This window comes from Ornithorhynchus anatinus, chromosome 9 (genome assembly GCF_004115215.2).
Source record: "Ornithorhynchus anatinus isolate Pmale09 chromosome 9, mOrnAna1.pri.v4, whole genome shotgun sequence".
In the NCBI taxonomy this organism is placed as follows: domain Eukaryota; kingdom Metazoa; phylum Chordata; class Mammalia; order Monotremata; family Ornithorhynchidae; genus Ornithorhynchus; species Ornithorhynchus anatinus.
The window spans coordinates 6,910,806-6,926,074 of record NC_041736.1 but is presented as its reverse complement, the minus strand read 5'-3'; the positions used below and the strand labels follow the sequence as shown (position 1 = coordinate 6,926,074).

The 15,269-nt window shown below is 41.9% G+C and overlaps 1 protein-coding gene across 4 annotated transcripts in view; it reads left to right on the top strand.

The window, feature by feature from the left end:
- The window catches only part of PRPF40A (pre-mRNA processing factor 40 homolog A), a 36,794-nt gene extending 22,133 nt beyond the window's left edge, over nucleotides 1-14,661 (top strand). For 2 of the 4 annotated variants that reach the window (XM_029071730.2, XM_029071728.2), the window contains 17 exons: nucleotides 1,131-1,511; nucleotides 2,439-2,547; nucleotides 2,861-2,925; nucleotides 3,463-3,627; nucleotides 4,391-4,499; nucleotides 5,601-5,751; nucleotides 6,810-6,943; nucleotides 7,339-7,453; nucleotides 7,645-7,736; nucleotides 7,853-7,969; nucleotides 8,210-8,347; nucleotides 8,789-8,884; nucleotides 9,531-9,617; nucleotides 9,706-9,802; nucleotides 9,889-9,950; nucleotides 10,304-10,435; nucleotides 13,204-14,661. In XM_029071730.2, coding sequence (XP_028927563.1) covers nucleotides 1,131-1,511; nucleotides 2,439-2,547; nucleotides 2,861-2,925; nucleotides 3,463-3,627; nucleotides 4,391-4,499; nucleotides 5,601-5,751; nucleotides 6,810-6,943; nucleotides 7,339-7,453; nucleotides 7,645-7,736; nucleotides 7,853-7,969; nucleotides 8,210-8,347; nucleotides 8,789-8,884; nucleotides 9,531-9,617; nucleotides 9,706-9,802; nucleotides 9,889-9,950; nucleotides 10,304-10,435; nucleotides 13,204-13,296 — 2,143 coding nt within the window. In that variant the 3' untranslated portion in view covers nucleotides 13,297-14,661. Of the gene's footprint in view, nucleotides 1-1,130; nucleotides 1,512-2,438; nucleotides 2,548-2,860; nucleotides 2,926-3,462; nucleotides 3,628-4,390; nucleotides 4,500-5,600; nucleotides 5,752-6,809; nucleotides 6,944-7,338; nucleotides 7,454-7,632; nucleotides 7,737-7,852; nucleotides 7,970-8,209; nucleotides 8,348-8,788; nucleotides 8,885-9,530; nucleotides 9,618-9,705; nucleotides 9,803-9,888; nucleotides 9,951-10,303; nucleotides 10,436-13,203 lie in introns of all 4 variants that reach the window. The other 2 variants (XM_029071729.2, XM_029071727.2) reach the window with 1 other exon arrangement.
- Nucleotides 14,662-15,269: the final 608 nt, after the last annotated feature.

Sequence of the window (15,269 nt, the reverse complement as noted above, 5' to 3'; positions counted from 1 at the left end):
CTGCCCCTTGAGATTTCTTTCAGTCCTTAGATTCCGTTGCGCCACGATCTTTATTCTGCATACTAAATTTCATTTCATTTAGGGTTAGGGATGTTGGCCACATCCTGTCGAAATGGGATTCCTAAAGACTACGTGATTTATAGTTAATGTGGCGACCCACACTCTTTCCTTTGGCCAGATTCCCACTTTGAAGGAAATGGAAATGGACAAGGCATTGGCCTTGGTGAGAGATTGAGTCTTTTGGCAGAGCCATCGCAGAGTTCCCTAGCCCCGATGGTTGGTCTAGGGAAAGAGCCCTGCTCTGAGAATCCGGAGGCTTAGAGGCTAGTTCTGTTCAGTGCCATCAGCAGTGCAAGTTTATGACTGAGGGGTATTGTGTGAGGTGGACGGGCCTAGCGGGAACCTGGAAAAATATCCGGCTAATGGGGGTGAAGAAGACCGCCTCCCTCTATCGGGGCATCTGGGCGTGCTGGGTCATGGTCGGGTGGCACGGTGTCGGCAGTGCGCTCTGGTCACTTTGGCTGGATCTAGGGCTCACCCGGGGAAAACCTTTGCGGGCACTTTCTCAGTGTGCTCCGTCAGCTCCCACCTCCTCGCTCGTCATTGCCCTCTGTGACTAGCACTGGTTCCTTCAGGCGGGGTCATGGGCCTGAGACCTGTCCGTTCACCGAGGGTCATGCGTTCTAATTCCGGCTCCGTGTGGCCTTGGGGAAGTCACTTCACTTCTCTGCAAAATGAGACTGATTGAGACTGCGATCCCCAAATGGGACGGGGACTCCATGCCCCACTCGGATTTGCCCGTATCCACCCCAGCGCTTAGTACAGGGCCTGGCCCGTAGTAAGAACTTGGCAAATACCATCATCATTAACAGGTGACTCCATCACTATTCATAATTCTGTCGGCCGAAGTAGCTGGAATGGTTTCTCCCCTTGACACCTGCCATTTTCTTCATCCAAATAATACATAGGCTGAAAGGCCTCAAGCCGACTTTATCCCGCGTGAGTTTCTCACGATCCACAGACCCCTGAAGACCCACCAGTAATGTGTGCTTTTACGAGCCGGGGCCTTTGAATGAATCACATCGTTTGTTTTTTGTTTTTTTTTTCCTCTGTGTCAACGCCCCTAATAGTAAACAGGAAGATTCTCCCACAACGTCATCCGCCCCTGTCCCTACAACAGAAATCACAAGTACGATGAGTACGATGGCTGCGGCCGAAGCGGCGGCCGCTGTGGTCGCCGCCGCGGCCGCCGCTGCCGCGGCCGCGGCCGCCGCCAACGCCAACGCCAATTCTTCCTCCGCCCCCGCTACGATCGTCACCGCCACGACTCCAACGGCCGGCGAGGGGGAGGTCACTTCCATTGTCGCCACCGTCATAGACAATGAGAGCACCACAACAATCTCCACGGAGGACCAAGCACAAATTCTCTGTACTCCCGCCGTTCAGGAGCAGAGCGTAGAGGCGGCCAGTAGTGTGTCGGAAGAAGTGTCTAAGCAGGAGGCTTCAGCGGAGTAAGTACCAGTGCAGGAATTAAGCTTCGGTGGGGGAAGGAGCCGCCTTGTATCCCCGGCACGGCTTGCCCCCCGCTCTCCGGTTTAACCTTTGCAGTTCCAAAACGGGGCGGGGGTCATATAAGAAGTAGGTCCGTCGGAAGGGGAGCACGAGGAAAAAAAGGGAGGGAAGAGAGTATTTGAGATTGCATCTCTTTCCCCTCTTGGATTTTCCCAAGTATTGCCTGCAGCCCTCCCTCCCCCGCAACCTCCCTTTTCAACTTTATTTCCAGCCTGGAGGATGACACCAGCCTATTCGTCCAGCGGTACTATGTTCTGACTCTCCTTTTTCTTTTTTTTTTTTCTCTATACCCTGGCATGTGCCCCTATCAGTGCTTACAAATAATCTTTTATTTCTTCCTCAAAAACGGGGGAGATGGGGATTTTGCAGTGGAGGCAAATTACGGTAACTATGCTGTTTCATGCTTTACTGCTGTAGGCTTAGTTTGTCTTTTTAAGTCACCAACTACTTATTCTAAATCAGATATATCCATTGAGGTATCGGGGGCCAAGGGGGGAACATATTACCTCTCTCCTTCCTTAGGAATGTAACAAGTCCTACACTGTAATTGTAACAGAGGATGTGTATTTCAGATTCTAATATAAAATGGCTGTGAGTTCAGTCATTGGATTCCCACTGCCTTTGCCGGAAGGGGAAGATGTTACGGATTAACCTAGTTGTTGAAGCTGTCCTCCTTCCCCTCTTCACCGTGTTCTTATACACCCGTATGTACTGAGAACCCTAGAACTTAAAGAAGCTTTTGTATTTAACTAGCAAATTAAAAAATATATATATTTAACTGAGAACAGAGTGGATACATTCTCTTTCTATAACTTGGATGAAGTTTTTTTCCTACAGAAAGAAAATATTTTCATTACTCTTTACAGTTATACTCCCAAAAAGGAAGAAGATGATAACCAGCCTGCCAAAAAAACATATACCTGGAACACAAAAGAAGAAGCAAAGCAAGCATTTAAAGAATTGCTGAAAGAGAAGGTACATCTTAGTGATATGATTAGGTTAAGATGACCTCTAATATTATTTTCGCACCTGAATTTGACCAAGATTATCTGTAACATCTCCCTTGAAGACTTTCCAATTTGGGATCTGAGACCCTGTGCAAACTTAGATGGTTAGGTTTTGAGAACAATGGTATCTCGAAACACTTTATTTTGAACATTTTGAAAAACTCAAGTGTGTAACCTGTTATTTTGTCACATGAAACTAGTTTTTTGGAACAGTAAAATGTGCTGCCCTTAGTCGTATTCATCTGTGCTATATTAACTATATTCATTCATTGTCTTCACAGAGAGTACCATCCAATGCCTCTTGGGAACAAGCAATGAAAATGATCATTAATGATCCCAGATACAGGTATTAAAACTTGCATGTCCTCTTAGTTGTCTTCATCTCTCGTTGTTCACATTCACATAAAGTAAATTTACAACATGCCTGACAGATGTAATCGTACAAAAAGTATCGGGCTGGTCTTCTAGCCCCTCGAGGGTCTTCTGAGACATCAAAACTATCCCTCGTAGTCCTGGGAAGGTTAATGAAGCTATTAACTTACCACATCTTTTTTTAAAAAAATTACATAATATAATAAATTCTCAACATCCCACTCCGGTGCCCTGTTTGCGACCCACCCCTCAGAGTATTACTCTCTATAGTCTTAAAATATCGGTAACGTCATTTTCTGGCACAAATTTAATGCTTTAGTCTACTTGGTACTAATAAAGTAGATTAGTTATACTTAATAGTGTCGTTACATTTATAGGAAACAAATCTTTTCCTCCAAATGGGCACAGATTTCCTGCAGCTGGTTATTCGGGCCTGTAGCTTGTAAATATCGTATTTGCTTTGACAATTCAAATGTAATTTTCATTTAATATTCCTTTTCTTGCTATTCAGTGCTCTAGCAAAGCTGAGTGAAAAGAAACAAGCATTTAATGCCTACAAAGTCCAGACAGAGAAGGAAGAGAAAGAAGAAGCCAGATCAAAATACAAAGAAGCTAAGGAATCCTTTCAGCGTTTCCTTGAGAACCATGATAAGATGACCTCCACAACTCGATACAAGTAAGATTTATGGATATAAAACCCTAGCCTCCTTATTTCCCTTTTAATCTTGTTTTGGTCTTTTAACATAGAATTTTTCGTTTGACTAAAAGACACTAGGGACTTAGTATAAAATTTAATTCAATCTAGTATTAGAAGTTGGTCATTTAACTCTCCATCTCTGCGTGTAATTTTACTGGGAGAACAAAAGCCAGCCAAGTGTCTATTAATAAAAAACTGAAACGAGTTAATTAGCTTTAGAACAAGGGTTGCTACATGGTGGTACTGTCCATTTATTCCAAGCCTTTAATGACTTAAATTGAAGTCCCATTCACAATATATTGTCCTGGGAGTTTAGGTTCCTCTGCTGGTGTGACTCTTTCCATTGCACCCTCCAGGCCCAAATTGTCAATTTTGGGACCACAATAAAGAGCGTCCCCATAAAAATGAAGCTCAGCGGGCTGGGAATGTGTCTTGTGCTTCTTTCGTATGTACCCACTGTAACATTTCTGAAGTGCCGGGACCGCGGCCTGATCAGCTGAGGCGGGGAGAGGAGAGTCAGTCATTGTTTTGCTCGATCCTTGGGCTTCTTCTTTCCATTTTTACTCTCCTTTCCCGAAGGGGCAACGGACTGAAAAGTCACCCTGATCCATTAATCCCTTTTTTTCCCACTCTATATAGTATGCTCGGGACTGGGTAGGTGAATGCTTTTCTTATTTTCAGGCCAGAGCCGTTCTATGTGAGTCATTCCCTAATCATTTTTCTTTTTTCTCTTGACAAACAGAAAAGCCGAACAAATGTTTGGCGAGATGGAGGTCTGGAATGCTATATCAGAGCGGGACCGGCTGGAAATTTATGAAGATGTCTTGTTCTTTTTGTCAAAAAAAGAAAAGGTAGTTTTGAATTCTCAACAATCGTCTCCCACCCTCCCTCCCCCCAAACACACAAACACAATTTTTCTTCCAGTTGTACAGGCATTTTCATTAGCATAGTGCTTTCCGTCTTCCACTGTTGAACTTTGGTATATTTCAAGCATGTACAGAAAAACTCGGGTGATTTGCCAAAAGAATCTCATTTTTAGTTTAGTTGGAGTTACTGAATTTTATGGAATTTTTGCCCTCAACTGCTGCTTTGAAAAACAAAAAGATTCACCCAGTTCTTACAGCCTGGCATAAATGCACTTTAGCATTTTTAATTAGAGTGTTTTGGATGTTTCTTCCAGTAATTTTCAAAATCAGTATATTTCCTTTGAGACAAATGACCAGATTTCCATATCAAAATCATGCTATTTGACAAAAAAAAAAAGTTTTTTTCAAATATAAGGGGGTTTAATTTTAACTGAAGGAGAGCAGAGTATCGAACAGAATTGGCACTTCATGCTTATTTGTCTCATCGGGGCACTGAGGAAACAAAAGATGTCTCTGCCACAGCCGTCTCTTAAGAGCAACATTCGGCACCCAATAAAGATTTAATAATCTATCAACAATATTTCCGGAGTGGTCCCTCTATGCAAAGCACAGTGAGCCTTTGAGAAAGTACAGTACTATAGAGCCAGTAGACATGATCCCTTCCCACGAGGAGATTACAGTATATGGGAGAAGACAGGCATGAAAGCAAATTACAGATAGGGGAAATCGCAGTGTATAAGGCTATGTGTAGCGCTGTGGGACTTATTGAGTAGTGAGTAACAGAGTGCTTAAGGCTTACACGACCAAGGGCGTAGTCGTCACTGACTACCATTAGTATGAGTGCAGGCCCCAGGCAAGTAAAAGAGATGGAGCGCCTTTCGCATACACCCCGTCCTTCCATAACACGTGTTTTCACTAAGCATTTTGGATAAATGGAATGGTATTAGGGAATTAGCCTGTGTCCATCTGGATAGAGCACACTGTGGCTGGAGGAATGGTTGTGCCCCCCCATGTAGCATTCAGTCAAGGCGTGCATATTCCTCGAAGTGGGATTTGTCGAGAAAATAATATTTTCCTTTATTCCAGGAACAAGCAAAGCAGTTACGAAAGAGAAATTGGGAAGCGCTGAAAAATATTCTTGACAACATGGCGAATGTTACGTATTCTACCACTTGGTCTGAGGCACAGCAGTATCTCATGGATAATCCCACCTTTGCAGAGGATGAGGAGCTACAGAGTAAGGAAAATTTAATTCAGAATTATAGAGTTGTAAGTGACTGCCAGATCAACTGGTCCAACTCCCTGCTTCCATGTAGGTGAATGATTAAACCAAGTTGGACAGATGCATGCCTAATTCTCAGCAAGGACTCCAGGGTTTCCGACTACACAACATTTTCCTTTAAGCTGCTTATATTAAGAGGCTGAAACACACCCGGTTCTCCTTTAGTGCTAGGAACGTGTTCTTGCAAATTGCTGCGTTCAGGAAAATCTGCCCTGAAGTACTCGCCGGTTTCGGCAGCGCACATAATACACATTTGTTTCCTCTGGCATCACGTCGTCCTGAATCCATATCAGGCTCTTATCCTAAAGCTACCCGACTCCCTAGCAGCATTCTAGCCAAAATTCTACACCAGCTGCACAGTTGGATGGGGATCCCTAGGTACATTCCTGTCTGCAGGTCTTTTTAGCCTCGACTAGAAAGGCGAGGCCGTTCTTAAAAAGCTTTCAAGATGAAAGGTGTCCGAGATTTCTGGTCCGATCTTGTCTCCACTGGTGACACCATAGCCAGGATGCAGAAACTTGCATTTTTGCCTTTTGTTATCTTTTCCATAAGAGAACAAGCATTACATCACCTTTTTCATGTTTTAAATTCAATTTAAAAGATTGCAGCAAAAGTATTGCAAAACGTCAAGCAATACCTTCTAAATTAATGATTCTACTAGAGCTCCCTACTAAATATTTTTGGCACTTAGAGTAAGATTAAAAAATAAAGAGAGAAACCTGTGCTTCTGTTGCTCCGGAACTTCAAGTGACTAAACTGGAAATTCTCAAAGCTCCAAAAAAAATTAGCAGTAATGAAGTTGGCCAGCAAATACTTTCAGGCTAGTAGTTATGGATGTAGAAATATTTATTGATCAAACCCTATTACTTTATTTTTAGAAAGACAGGACTAATTACCAGATTTTAACTTTTACTTTGAGTTGCTTTTTTAAAAGAAGGTTTTACCATATTCCTTCATAACTTGTTACGATAATTACAGCAAGATGACTTGGACCAATTTTTTTTCCCCCATAGACATGGATAAAGAAGATGCATTGATATGTTTTGAAGAACATATTCGGGCCCTGGAGAAAGAAGAAGAAGAAGAAAAACAAAAAAGCTTGCTCCGGGAAAGAAGACGGCAGCGTAAAAATAGGGAATCTTTTCAGGTAAATTATACTTTTGATTTTTTTTTCTTATTGGTTTTTTTAGAAATTATGGTGTCAAATCTGTCTTCAGCATCAGTTCACGACGTGTCAGAGATGCAGAGGTGACCTCTAGAATAAGGTTGTTCAAAAATGAGATCCTCATTCTAGACAGGGGCTACAACATTTGATACTTTATCCTTGGCTGTTATGAGCAAGTATTGAACATTATTTGGGATGCTCCTTTACTAAAATGAGATTTCATTAAAGAGGAGCTCTCTCCAAAAAGGAGCCAGGATTTGGATCCAAACTGAAGAGGAGTAAGGCTGCAGGAAAAAGAAAAAAAATCACAATAGCTGCAGACCATTCAATCTGTCTTGGCGTAAGATTAAACACACATTTTTAAACGTGTCTTTTAGATATTTTTGGATGAACTGCATGAACACGGCCAATTGCATTCTATGTCATCTTGGATGGAGTTGTACCCAACCATAAGTTCTGATATTAGATTTACTAACATGCTTGGTCAGCCGGGTAAGATTCTTTTATTTTCCCCAGTTAGTTGTTTATGGGTGAAATTGGTAAAAGGGAAGGTGATTGTGTTTTGGGGAGTTTATGTTCTGTGGTGGTGTTGGTGTTTTGTTGGTTTTTTTTTTTTTATTGGAAAAAGTAATCGCAGCTCTTTGGTTAGAGCTAGCTTTTGACTTCTCTAGTTTTTTCATTAGGATCAACTGCACTTGATCTTTTCAAGTTTTATGTTGAGGATCTAAAGGCACGCTATCATGATGAAAAGAAGATAATAAAAGATATTCTAAAGGTAAAGGAAACTTTCGGGACACGGCTGGCCCACAACTGCCCATAATGCGGTCAAATATAAGAAACTAAAATGCGCATCGAACCCTAGTTACGTCAAGAAATTTAATTATTTTACAGGATAAAGGATTTGTGGTTGAAGTGAATACCACTTTTGAAGACTTCGTTGCAGTCATCAGTTCAACTAAAAGATCTACCACGTTAGATGCTGGAAATATCAAACTAGCTTTCAACAGTGTAAGTTTCAACCTTGAAAAGAACTAGTTTGTAAGTAAGCGTAGTGACTTTTGGGAATATTTTCAAGAACCCAAAGAAATATTTGGGAGAGTTTCCCAAAACTCTCCAGTCTGTGTGCTACAGAAGTGATTTTTCTACTTGGAGAGGCTGGTGAATATTGTTAGGGGCTGCTAGTTAACTAGCCAGGCCAGCTGACTGAGGAACTGCCACTATCGAGTAATTGGATTCTCATTTCTTTAGTTGTTGGAAAAAGCCGAGGCCCGGGAACGTGAAAGGGAAAAAGAAGAGGCTCGTAAAATGAAGAGGAAAGAGTCTGCGTTCAAGAGTATGTTGAAGCAAGCTGCTCCTCCAATAGAGTTAGATGCCGTCTGGGAAGATGTATGTATAAATACACTTATACTCTCTCTAGATATAGGTAATGTTTTTGTACCAGACCTATTGGTCAGTGAGCTAGCAGGTCTGAGGTTACAAAACAAATTATTGTTTTCGATTTGACTGCTTGTTCAGTGGAAAAATTTGAGTAGAGTCGTTGTTGAAGTTGGTTATAAAAGCGATAGGCCAGCTGGGTTTTTTCATAGCCGTTTTATGTAGAGAAAAGTAGTACGGTTCACGTATAAAGTGACCTAGAGCCCAAATAGTTTGGAAGTTGAATCCATTTTAGGCAAAAAATTAGGTAAGACTGGGTTCTTTCTGTAGAATGTTTCATCTTCCATTCAGGAAGGGATTTGGATCGTAAATAGGATTCATGGTTGAGCGCTTGTGTGTATGTGAAGTTTCTTCTAGATCTTATTTCATCTGTTTTATGTGCTCTTATTTCAGATTCGGGAGAGATTTGTGAAGGAACCTGCATTTGAAGACATCACTTTAGAGTCTGAAAGAAAAAGAATATTTAAAGATTTCATGCACGTGCTCGAGGTGATTTTTGTTGAATTCTCACTCACTGTATTGTTGAACCAGTCATGTTTAGGTAGGTGAGCGGCCTTCAGAGCGTGAAGAAAAACTTATAAACATACAAGGACTATTTCATTCAAATATAGAAAAGTTCCAGTGGAAATTTGACTTCATGTTTGTTCAGGAGAGAATTAATTTAGGTGTGTGAAATGTGTGTAAATTGAGATGTCGATCACACATTTTAAATAGATTGCAAAAATTCAGAGGCAGAGTCATTTAATCCAGCGTAGGACATTTGTTCGCCTAAAGCAATCTTCACCTTGGCCACATCCCCCATTCTGCTGCACACTTGGGGATCTAAGTCTTGATCAATGATATTAGGTGGTTCAAGGGGGGGCAGAGTAGACGGAAATGGTTAAATGATCACCTTAAGGACAATAATTGGAAGTGACAGTAAAAATGACGTCAGCATAATCTATGGTCAGTATAGGCGTATGTATAAAATTTTATGTAAGTTCTGTGTTAATGTGCTTGTGGCTTTTCTGATCATGTCTTACCCATTGGTGTTCCACTGGGGGGAAAGAATCCTCTTCATCTATTGAGATTTCCTGGTTGAAAAAATCATAATTCCTGATGGTTTTTCATGCTTTCCCCCCCTTTCAAACTACAGCATGAATGCCAGCATCACCATTCAAAGAACAAGAAACACTCTAAGAAATCTAAAAAGCATCACAGAAAGCGTTCCCGCTCTCGATCGGTAAGCCCATTCATAGAACGATCCTGGCTTTTTGCTTCACCACTTCTTATGATTTTTCCCTGATTCTCTGATTAATTCATTCTTCCAGGGTTCAGAGTCAGATGATGATGATAGCCATTCAAAGAAAAAGAGGCAGCGTTCAGAATCCCGCTCTGCTTCAGAGCGTTCTTCAAGTGCAGAGTCTGGTGAGCTTTCATAATTTCCTCCATTTGAATGACTGATAGCTAGCTGGTCCCCATATATAATATCTCCTTGTTTTTATGTAACTCAGAGAGAAGTTATAAGAAGTCAAAAAAGCATAAGAAGAAGAGCAAAAAAAGGAGGCACAAGTCTGTAAGTAAATGTCTTCATTTGGGGCATTGCCTAACTTCACTAACTTCAACGCCCTCAGGGACAATATGGAAGTAGCTCTTGATTCCTGATTCTGTTCTGACAAAACATTACTGTTGGATTTTATCTGAATTTGCAGATGAAATTCACAGTGAAGCAGTGATTGGGTGAACAAAGTTACTAGGTTGTGAATTTAGCAGATAGAAGTAATCAGGTTTAGAAACCATTCAATCATTTGTACTTTTGAAGCAAGTGAAAATATGACAAGGAAGACGTATCTTCCCTTTTTCTAAGTGATGAAATTTCCATTTGTATCATTACCCCAAAAAAACTGGAAACGTGCTTTCTTTATACAGGATTCTCCAGAGTCTGATGCTGAACGGGAGAAAGACAAGAAAGAGAAAGATCGAGAAAACGAAAAAGATAGAGCTAGACAGAGGTCTGAGTCAAAACACAAATCACCTAAAAAAAAGACCGGAAAGGATTCTGTGAGTATTTCTAAGGTTTCACTGGTTGAGTTTTACGTCTCTCGAAACATAGGTATAGGATTGGTTAATTATTGCAAAGGCCACGGTTGGACTTTCCCCTTTTATTTGCCCATAAGTACTATTAGTGTACTTAAATCTGTACACTGCCAATAGGAAAGTGGCTTAAAGGAGGTATGAATTGATGCTGTAAATCTTTTCTTCTGAAATATTTCTCTGTTCCCCATGGTTGATCAGTAGATGAAAGTGAAGATCTAGGGAGACTTTAGGCGGCGGTACCCAGGAGAGTTTCATCGCGGTGACAGCGAGAGTAGGAATTCTGTAGTGAGGAAGTTAATGTAGAAATCCGAAGCGACAGTGAAGTTTCAAGGCTCTTTTTCCCCTGATGTTTACTCTCCTGAGACTGGAAACTGTTGAGTTTCAAAAGGGCAGCCCTTAAAACCTTTCACAGACAGGGTACGAGAGTCGGGAAAGCGTATTAGAACGTGAGCTTCCTCTTAAAAAAAATGCAAATGAAATATGTGGATTCCAGCCGAATGATTGAAACCTAAAAGGAAGCAGAATTTCCGGGTATTGTAGATTCAGATTTTTGGCTTCCTACTTAAAAACAGTAGTGACCTTTTAAATATTTGAAGTTGAGAGTCATAGGATTCTTTCATCTAATGAATAAAGCCAGTGAAATAAGGTTTCCAGCATTCTTGGGGTGGGTGTCTTTTTGGACAAGGACCCTCCAGGATGTTTAGGGTTTCTCTTGGTGCTTATGAACATTTAGAGCTTTGAAATAATTTTTAAGGAACGACTCCTGAGGGTCCAACAGATTCGTTCAGCTACTTAGGAGGCACCTGGAATCACATCCCCTGAAATGTGCTCCCTGTTTCCCGACTTGCCTCCAAAATTGGCTGCGTTATAGTGAGTCCTCGGGGCTACCATCTTGGGGGCCATCAGTGACAGCTGCTTTAGGGGGAAAAGGTCTTAAATCTCCCAGGTTAAGCGTAAGTACAGTCGGAACTGAAATGTTCTCAGCCTCAGTGTTGCCCAGAAATGCAGACACAGGGTTGTTTCTGTGCTGGATAGGGAATATGTCTACCAATTTTCTTGTACTCTCCCGAGCGCTTAGTTCAGTGCTCTGCACACAGAAAGCATATCATCGATGATGATTACAAACCTCATCAGTAAAGGAGAAGCCCTCGGTTTCGGGGAGCCCCTCCCTGCATTGGCCCCCAGCTGAAGAGTCCGGCCTGGGCCCCATCGAATCCACTGGGTCGTTTCACAGATAGCTGCCTGAAGGAGGGCGTCCCAGTGCCGAATTCAGTAACTAGTCTGCGATACCATGCATGTTTGCTGCAGAAATAAGAGACCGATAATGTGCAAAGACAATTTTCTACCCCGGGCAGTGATGATCCTGGCTGGATCTTCACCACCTCCTTCACTGTTACTTTACGGTGTTAGTTCCATCACAGTTGCAGATTTCAAACCTTTAACGGGAAGGAATTGTGTCAGTCGGACTTGTCTTGTACCGTGCTCAGCAGACGTGCACGGGTCTGCGCAACCCGTGGTTCTGAGGGCTGCATTACTGAGCCAGAGTTGTAGTTGCCAAGGTATTCCCGTCCAAATCGTGAGTCCGGTTTCCTTATTTGAGGTAGTGCTGTCTTAAACCTAACCAAGTAGTGGGTTGCACTACTCGATTATCTACTTCGAGGTAGTCTGTCTCAGCACAACAGTTTTCTGCAGTCAAATCCAGTTAGCTTGAGATTGGAACAGAAAGGAGAAACTTCGAATTACCCTGAGTTGGAAACTCTTTGGCACCTCATTTTAACAGTTTAGCCTAATGGAAAGAGCATGGGCTTTGGGGGGGGTCAGAGGACTGCGGTGGGATCACGGGTAAGTCCCTTAACTTTTCTGTGCCTTAGTTTCCTCATCTGTAGAACAGAGATTCAATTCCTGTTCTCCCATCTACTTAGACTGTGAGCCCCATGTGGGGCTGGGCCTGGCTTGGGCCTGATCATCTTGTACCTTCCCCAGTGCTGAGAACAGTGCTCGAAACGTAGCACTTAACAAATACTGTTGTTGTTTTTAATAATAATTAACTTCGATTAGTAATAACAACAACAATGACCACACTTGACAAGCCTCCTGTTTTAGAGCATGGCACCGATAATGATTACCGGCCAAAAGGGGAGAATTTTCAAACTCACCCCTCCTCCTCATCTTGTATTACTGATTTGCTTCACATTACCGGCCAATCCCCGAAGGTGCAAATATTGGGTTTGGGGATAGGGATATTACAGGAATTCACTGTCCGCTATACCTTTTGCACTAGTATTTATTGAGTGCTTATGGCGTGCAGCCCTGCGCCGAGCGCTTGGGAGAGTGCACTGGATTGTAAGTCCAGTTTCGTTAACTTTGGTTTCGAAGAGTATATCTACAGTTGGTACTTGGAAATGAAAAGCCCTCGATTTGATAGAACTAAAGGAATGTTTAGGACTGCAGTCTGTGTTAACGTGCGGCCTCCAGGGCAAGGAAGTCGTGTACTTAGTTCAGAATTTTCGCATCGTAAAATACTCAAGCTTTTCATGTCGTTCCATTGCTTTCAAGTAAAGAAGGAGGCTTTGGAAGACCGTAAGTCTAGAGCGTATCCTCTTCATTTTCTAATGTTGCTATTACCCAGCAGTGGAGCACAAAATTCCATTTGTGAGTGAAAATAGATTAAACATAGGAAATGTCTGTCACGTACAAAACCATTAAATACTGTTAATTCAATGTCTTTCCAGGGTAATTGGGATACTTCTGGCAGTGAACTGAGTGAAGGGGAATTAGAAAAGCGGAGAAGGACCCTCTTGGAACAGCTGGATGATGATCAATAAAATAATTATACCAAATATATGTTTACAAAATGACAAAATAAAGAGAAACGTACATAGTGCAGGACAGGGATTCTGATGTTTTAAGTTCCATTGAAGCAACACTGGGTTTTAAGTGTATCACAGGAAGAAGTGAATTTCAGGAACGTTGCAAAGGATTTGACTTTTAAATCTGCAAAGGCAAAGGAAATTCCAACACCAAGGTGAAAACCCCTCTGTGTCTGTCCAGAGAACCACAAGAAGATCCCAGCTGCCGTGGTCCCCCTTAGAGGGCCCTGTGGCTGAGCGCTTCGCTGCTTCTTCCCGTTCCTTCCTTTTGTGTTCTCAAGTCAAAACAATGCTATGGTTTTTTTGGGGGGGGGGGGGGGGGGGGGTTGGTATTTTTTTTTTTTCCAGCGGTTTGATTGGCTTTGCAGAAGATGGATTTTGGGGATATAATGAAACCAATTTTGATGTTTAGTGGTAAATGAGCACCAGCAACAGATGAGACGGCTTTTTTGTGCACTTCCAGTTTAGACTGATGTGAATTTTTATGGCGAAGACATCCTAAAATTGGGGGTTTACAATGGCAGGCCGTCAGACCCTTAACTGTAGTGGCACTGGCAAGAGGCTGCTGCAGAGATAACCACCATTGTTAATTTTAAACACCTGAATGATGAGAGGGGGCTGTGATGAGGGCATTATTTGAACACCTGTTTTGAGACGATGTTAAAAAAAAATATTAACATCAAATCAAATCGCAAATTACTTTGAAAGTGTTGCCTTAAGGACCTACTAAAGAACGGGACACCACATTTTAAGTGACAGTTGCAATATTCTTGTCTTAAAAATAGAAAATCAATATTGACGTAAAACACTTTAGGGGTAAAGCTGTCTTGACAAAAAAAAAAGAAATGAATCTCGTTTCCTCTCCCCTCACCCCCAGTTTGGGTTTTCATTGAGGAAAACTTTTACCTTTCCCTCCTCAGTGAGAAATATTGACTTCTGTGGTACACATTCTGAAGCATTTCTGATTTGAATATTTTTGTACATTTTTATCGATTATTAAACCTTCTCTTCTAGCGTGTACTAGTATTTATTTCTACTTAAAATACTCTGTACAGCTCTAACAAAGAAATATTTTACGATCAGTTCAGTGGAACGACAGTGTAATGTATTTACTCTGAAACCTTTAAAGAAATTTCACGTTCATCTCCTTTCCCATGTACTTCACTATGGTTTTCTAATGACACGCTTGTGACTATTATAAATCAATGCATATACGGTCCCCTTATCTGAAATTCGTGCTCGGAACGACAGTGTTCATATGGAATATTTTGCTTTAATGTTTTGGTTGAAGAATGGATAAAGCACCCTTTTTTACGAATAGCTTCAGAGAACGGTGGTGTTTTTGTTTCTGTTTTTTGAAAGATGAAGCCCTGGTTAGGAGACTTGCCTTCCCTTGGGTTAGGACCCTGCATAAAATGAGATTTTTCTTTTTTTTTTTCCCACTCCACGCATAGGCCGTATTTGGTGCAGGAAAGATATGGTCGCTCTGTGCCGGATCAACCCTGCTTCTGGTAGTTTCATTGGAAAAGCATCCCTTCAGTAGAGATGGGTCAAGCGAGACTTGTACCAGAAAGGGAAGGATGGTTTTATGTAGTGCAGACGGGGATATGGTTCCCCGTTTGTGACCAGTTGCAGTGGTTACATCTAGAGGAAAGTCGCAGGGAATAATGTTTATCCTAGGGTTTTTTTGGGGGGGAGGGGGGTTATTTTTTTAACCCCCATTTCTGAGAAGTCATCTTCTCCTGACGCGACCTGACGTCTTCCTTGGTTGTGCAGGAGACTTGACACTGGAGCGAAACTTGTGTGAGAGGATGGGGATTAATCCTAACAGGATCCCTCAAGGTTTTATTCTCCTGCTATTAGAAGTAGAGGCTATTGTAAAGTTTGTGGGGGTGGGGAGTTTTGGTTTGTTTCTAGTTTCTGACAGG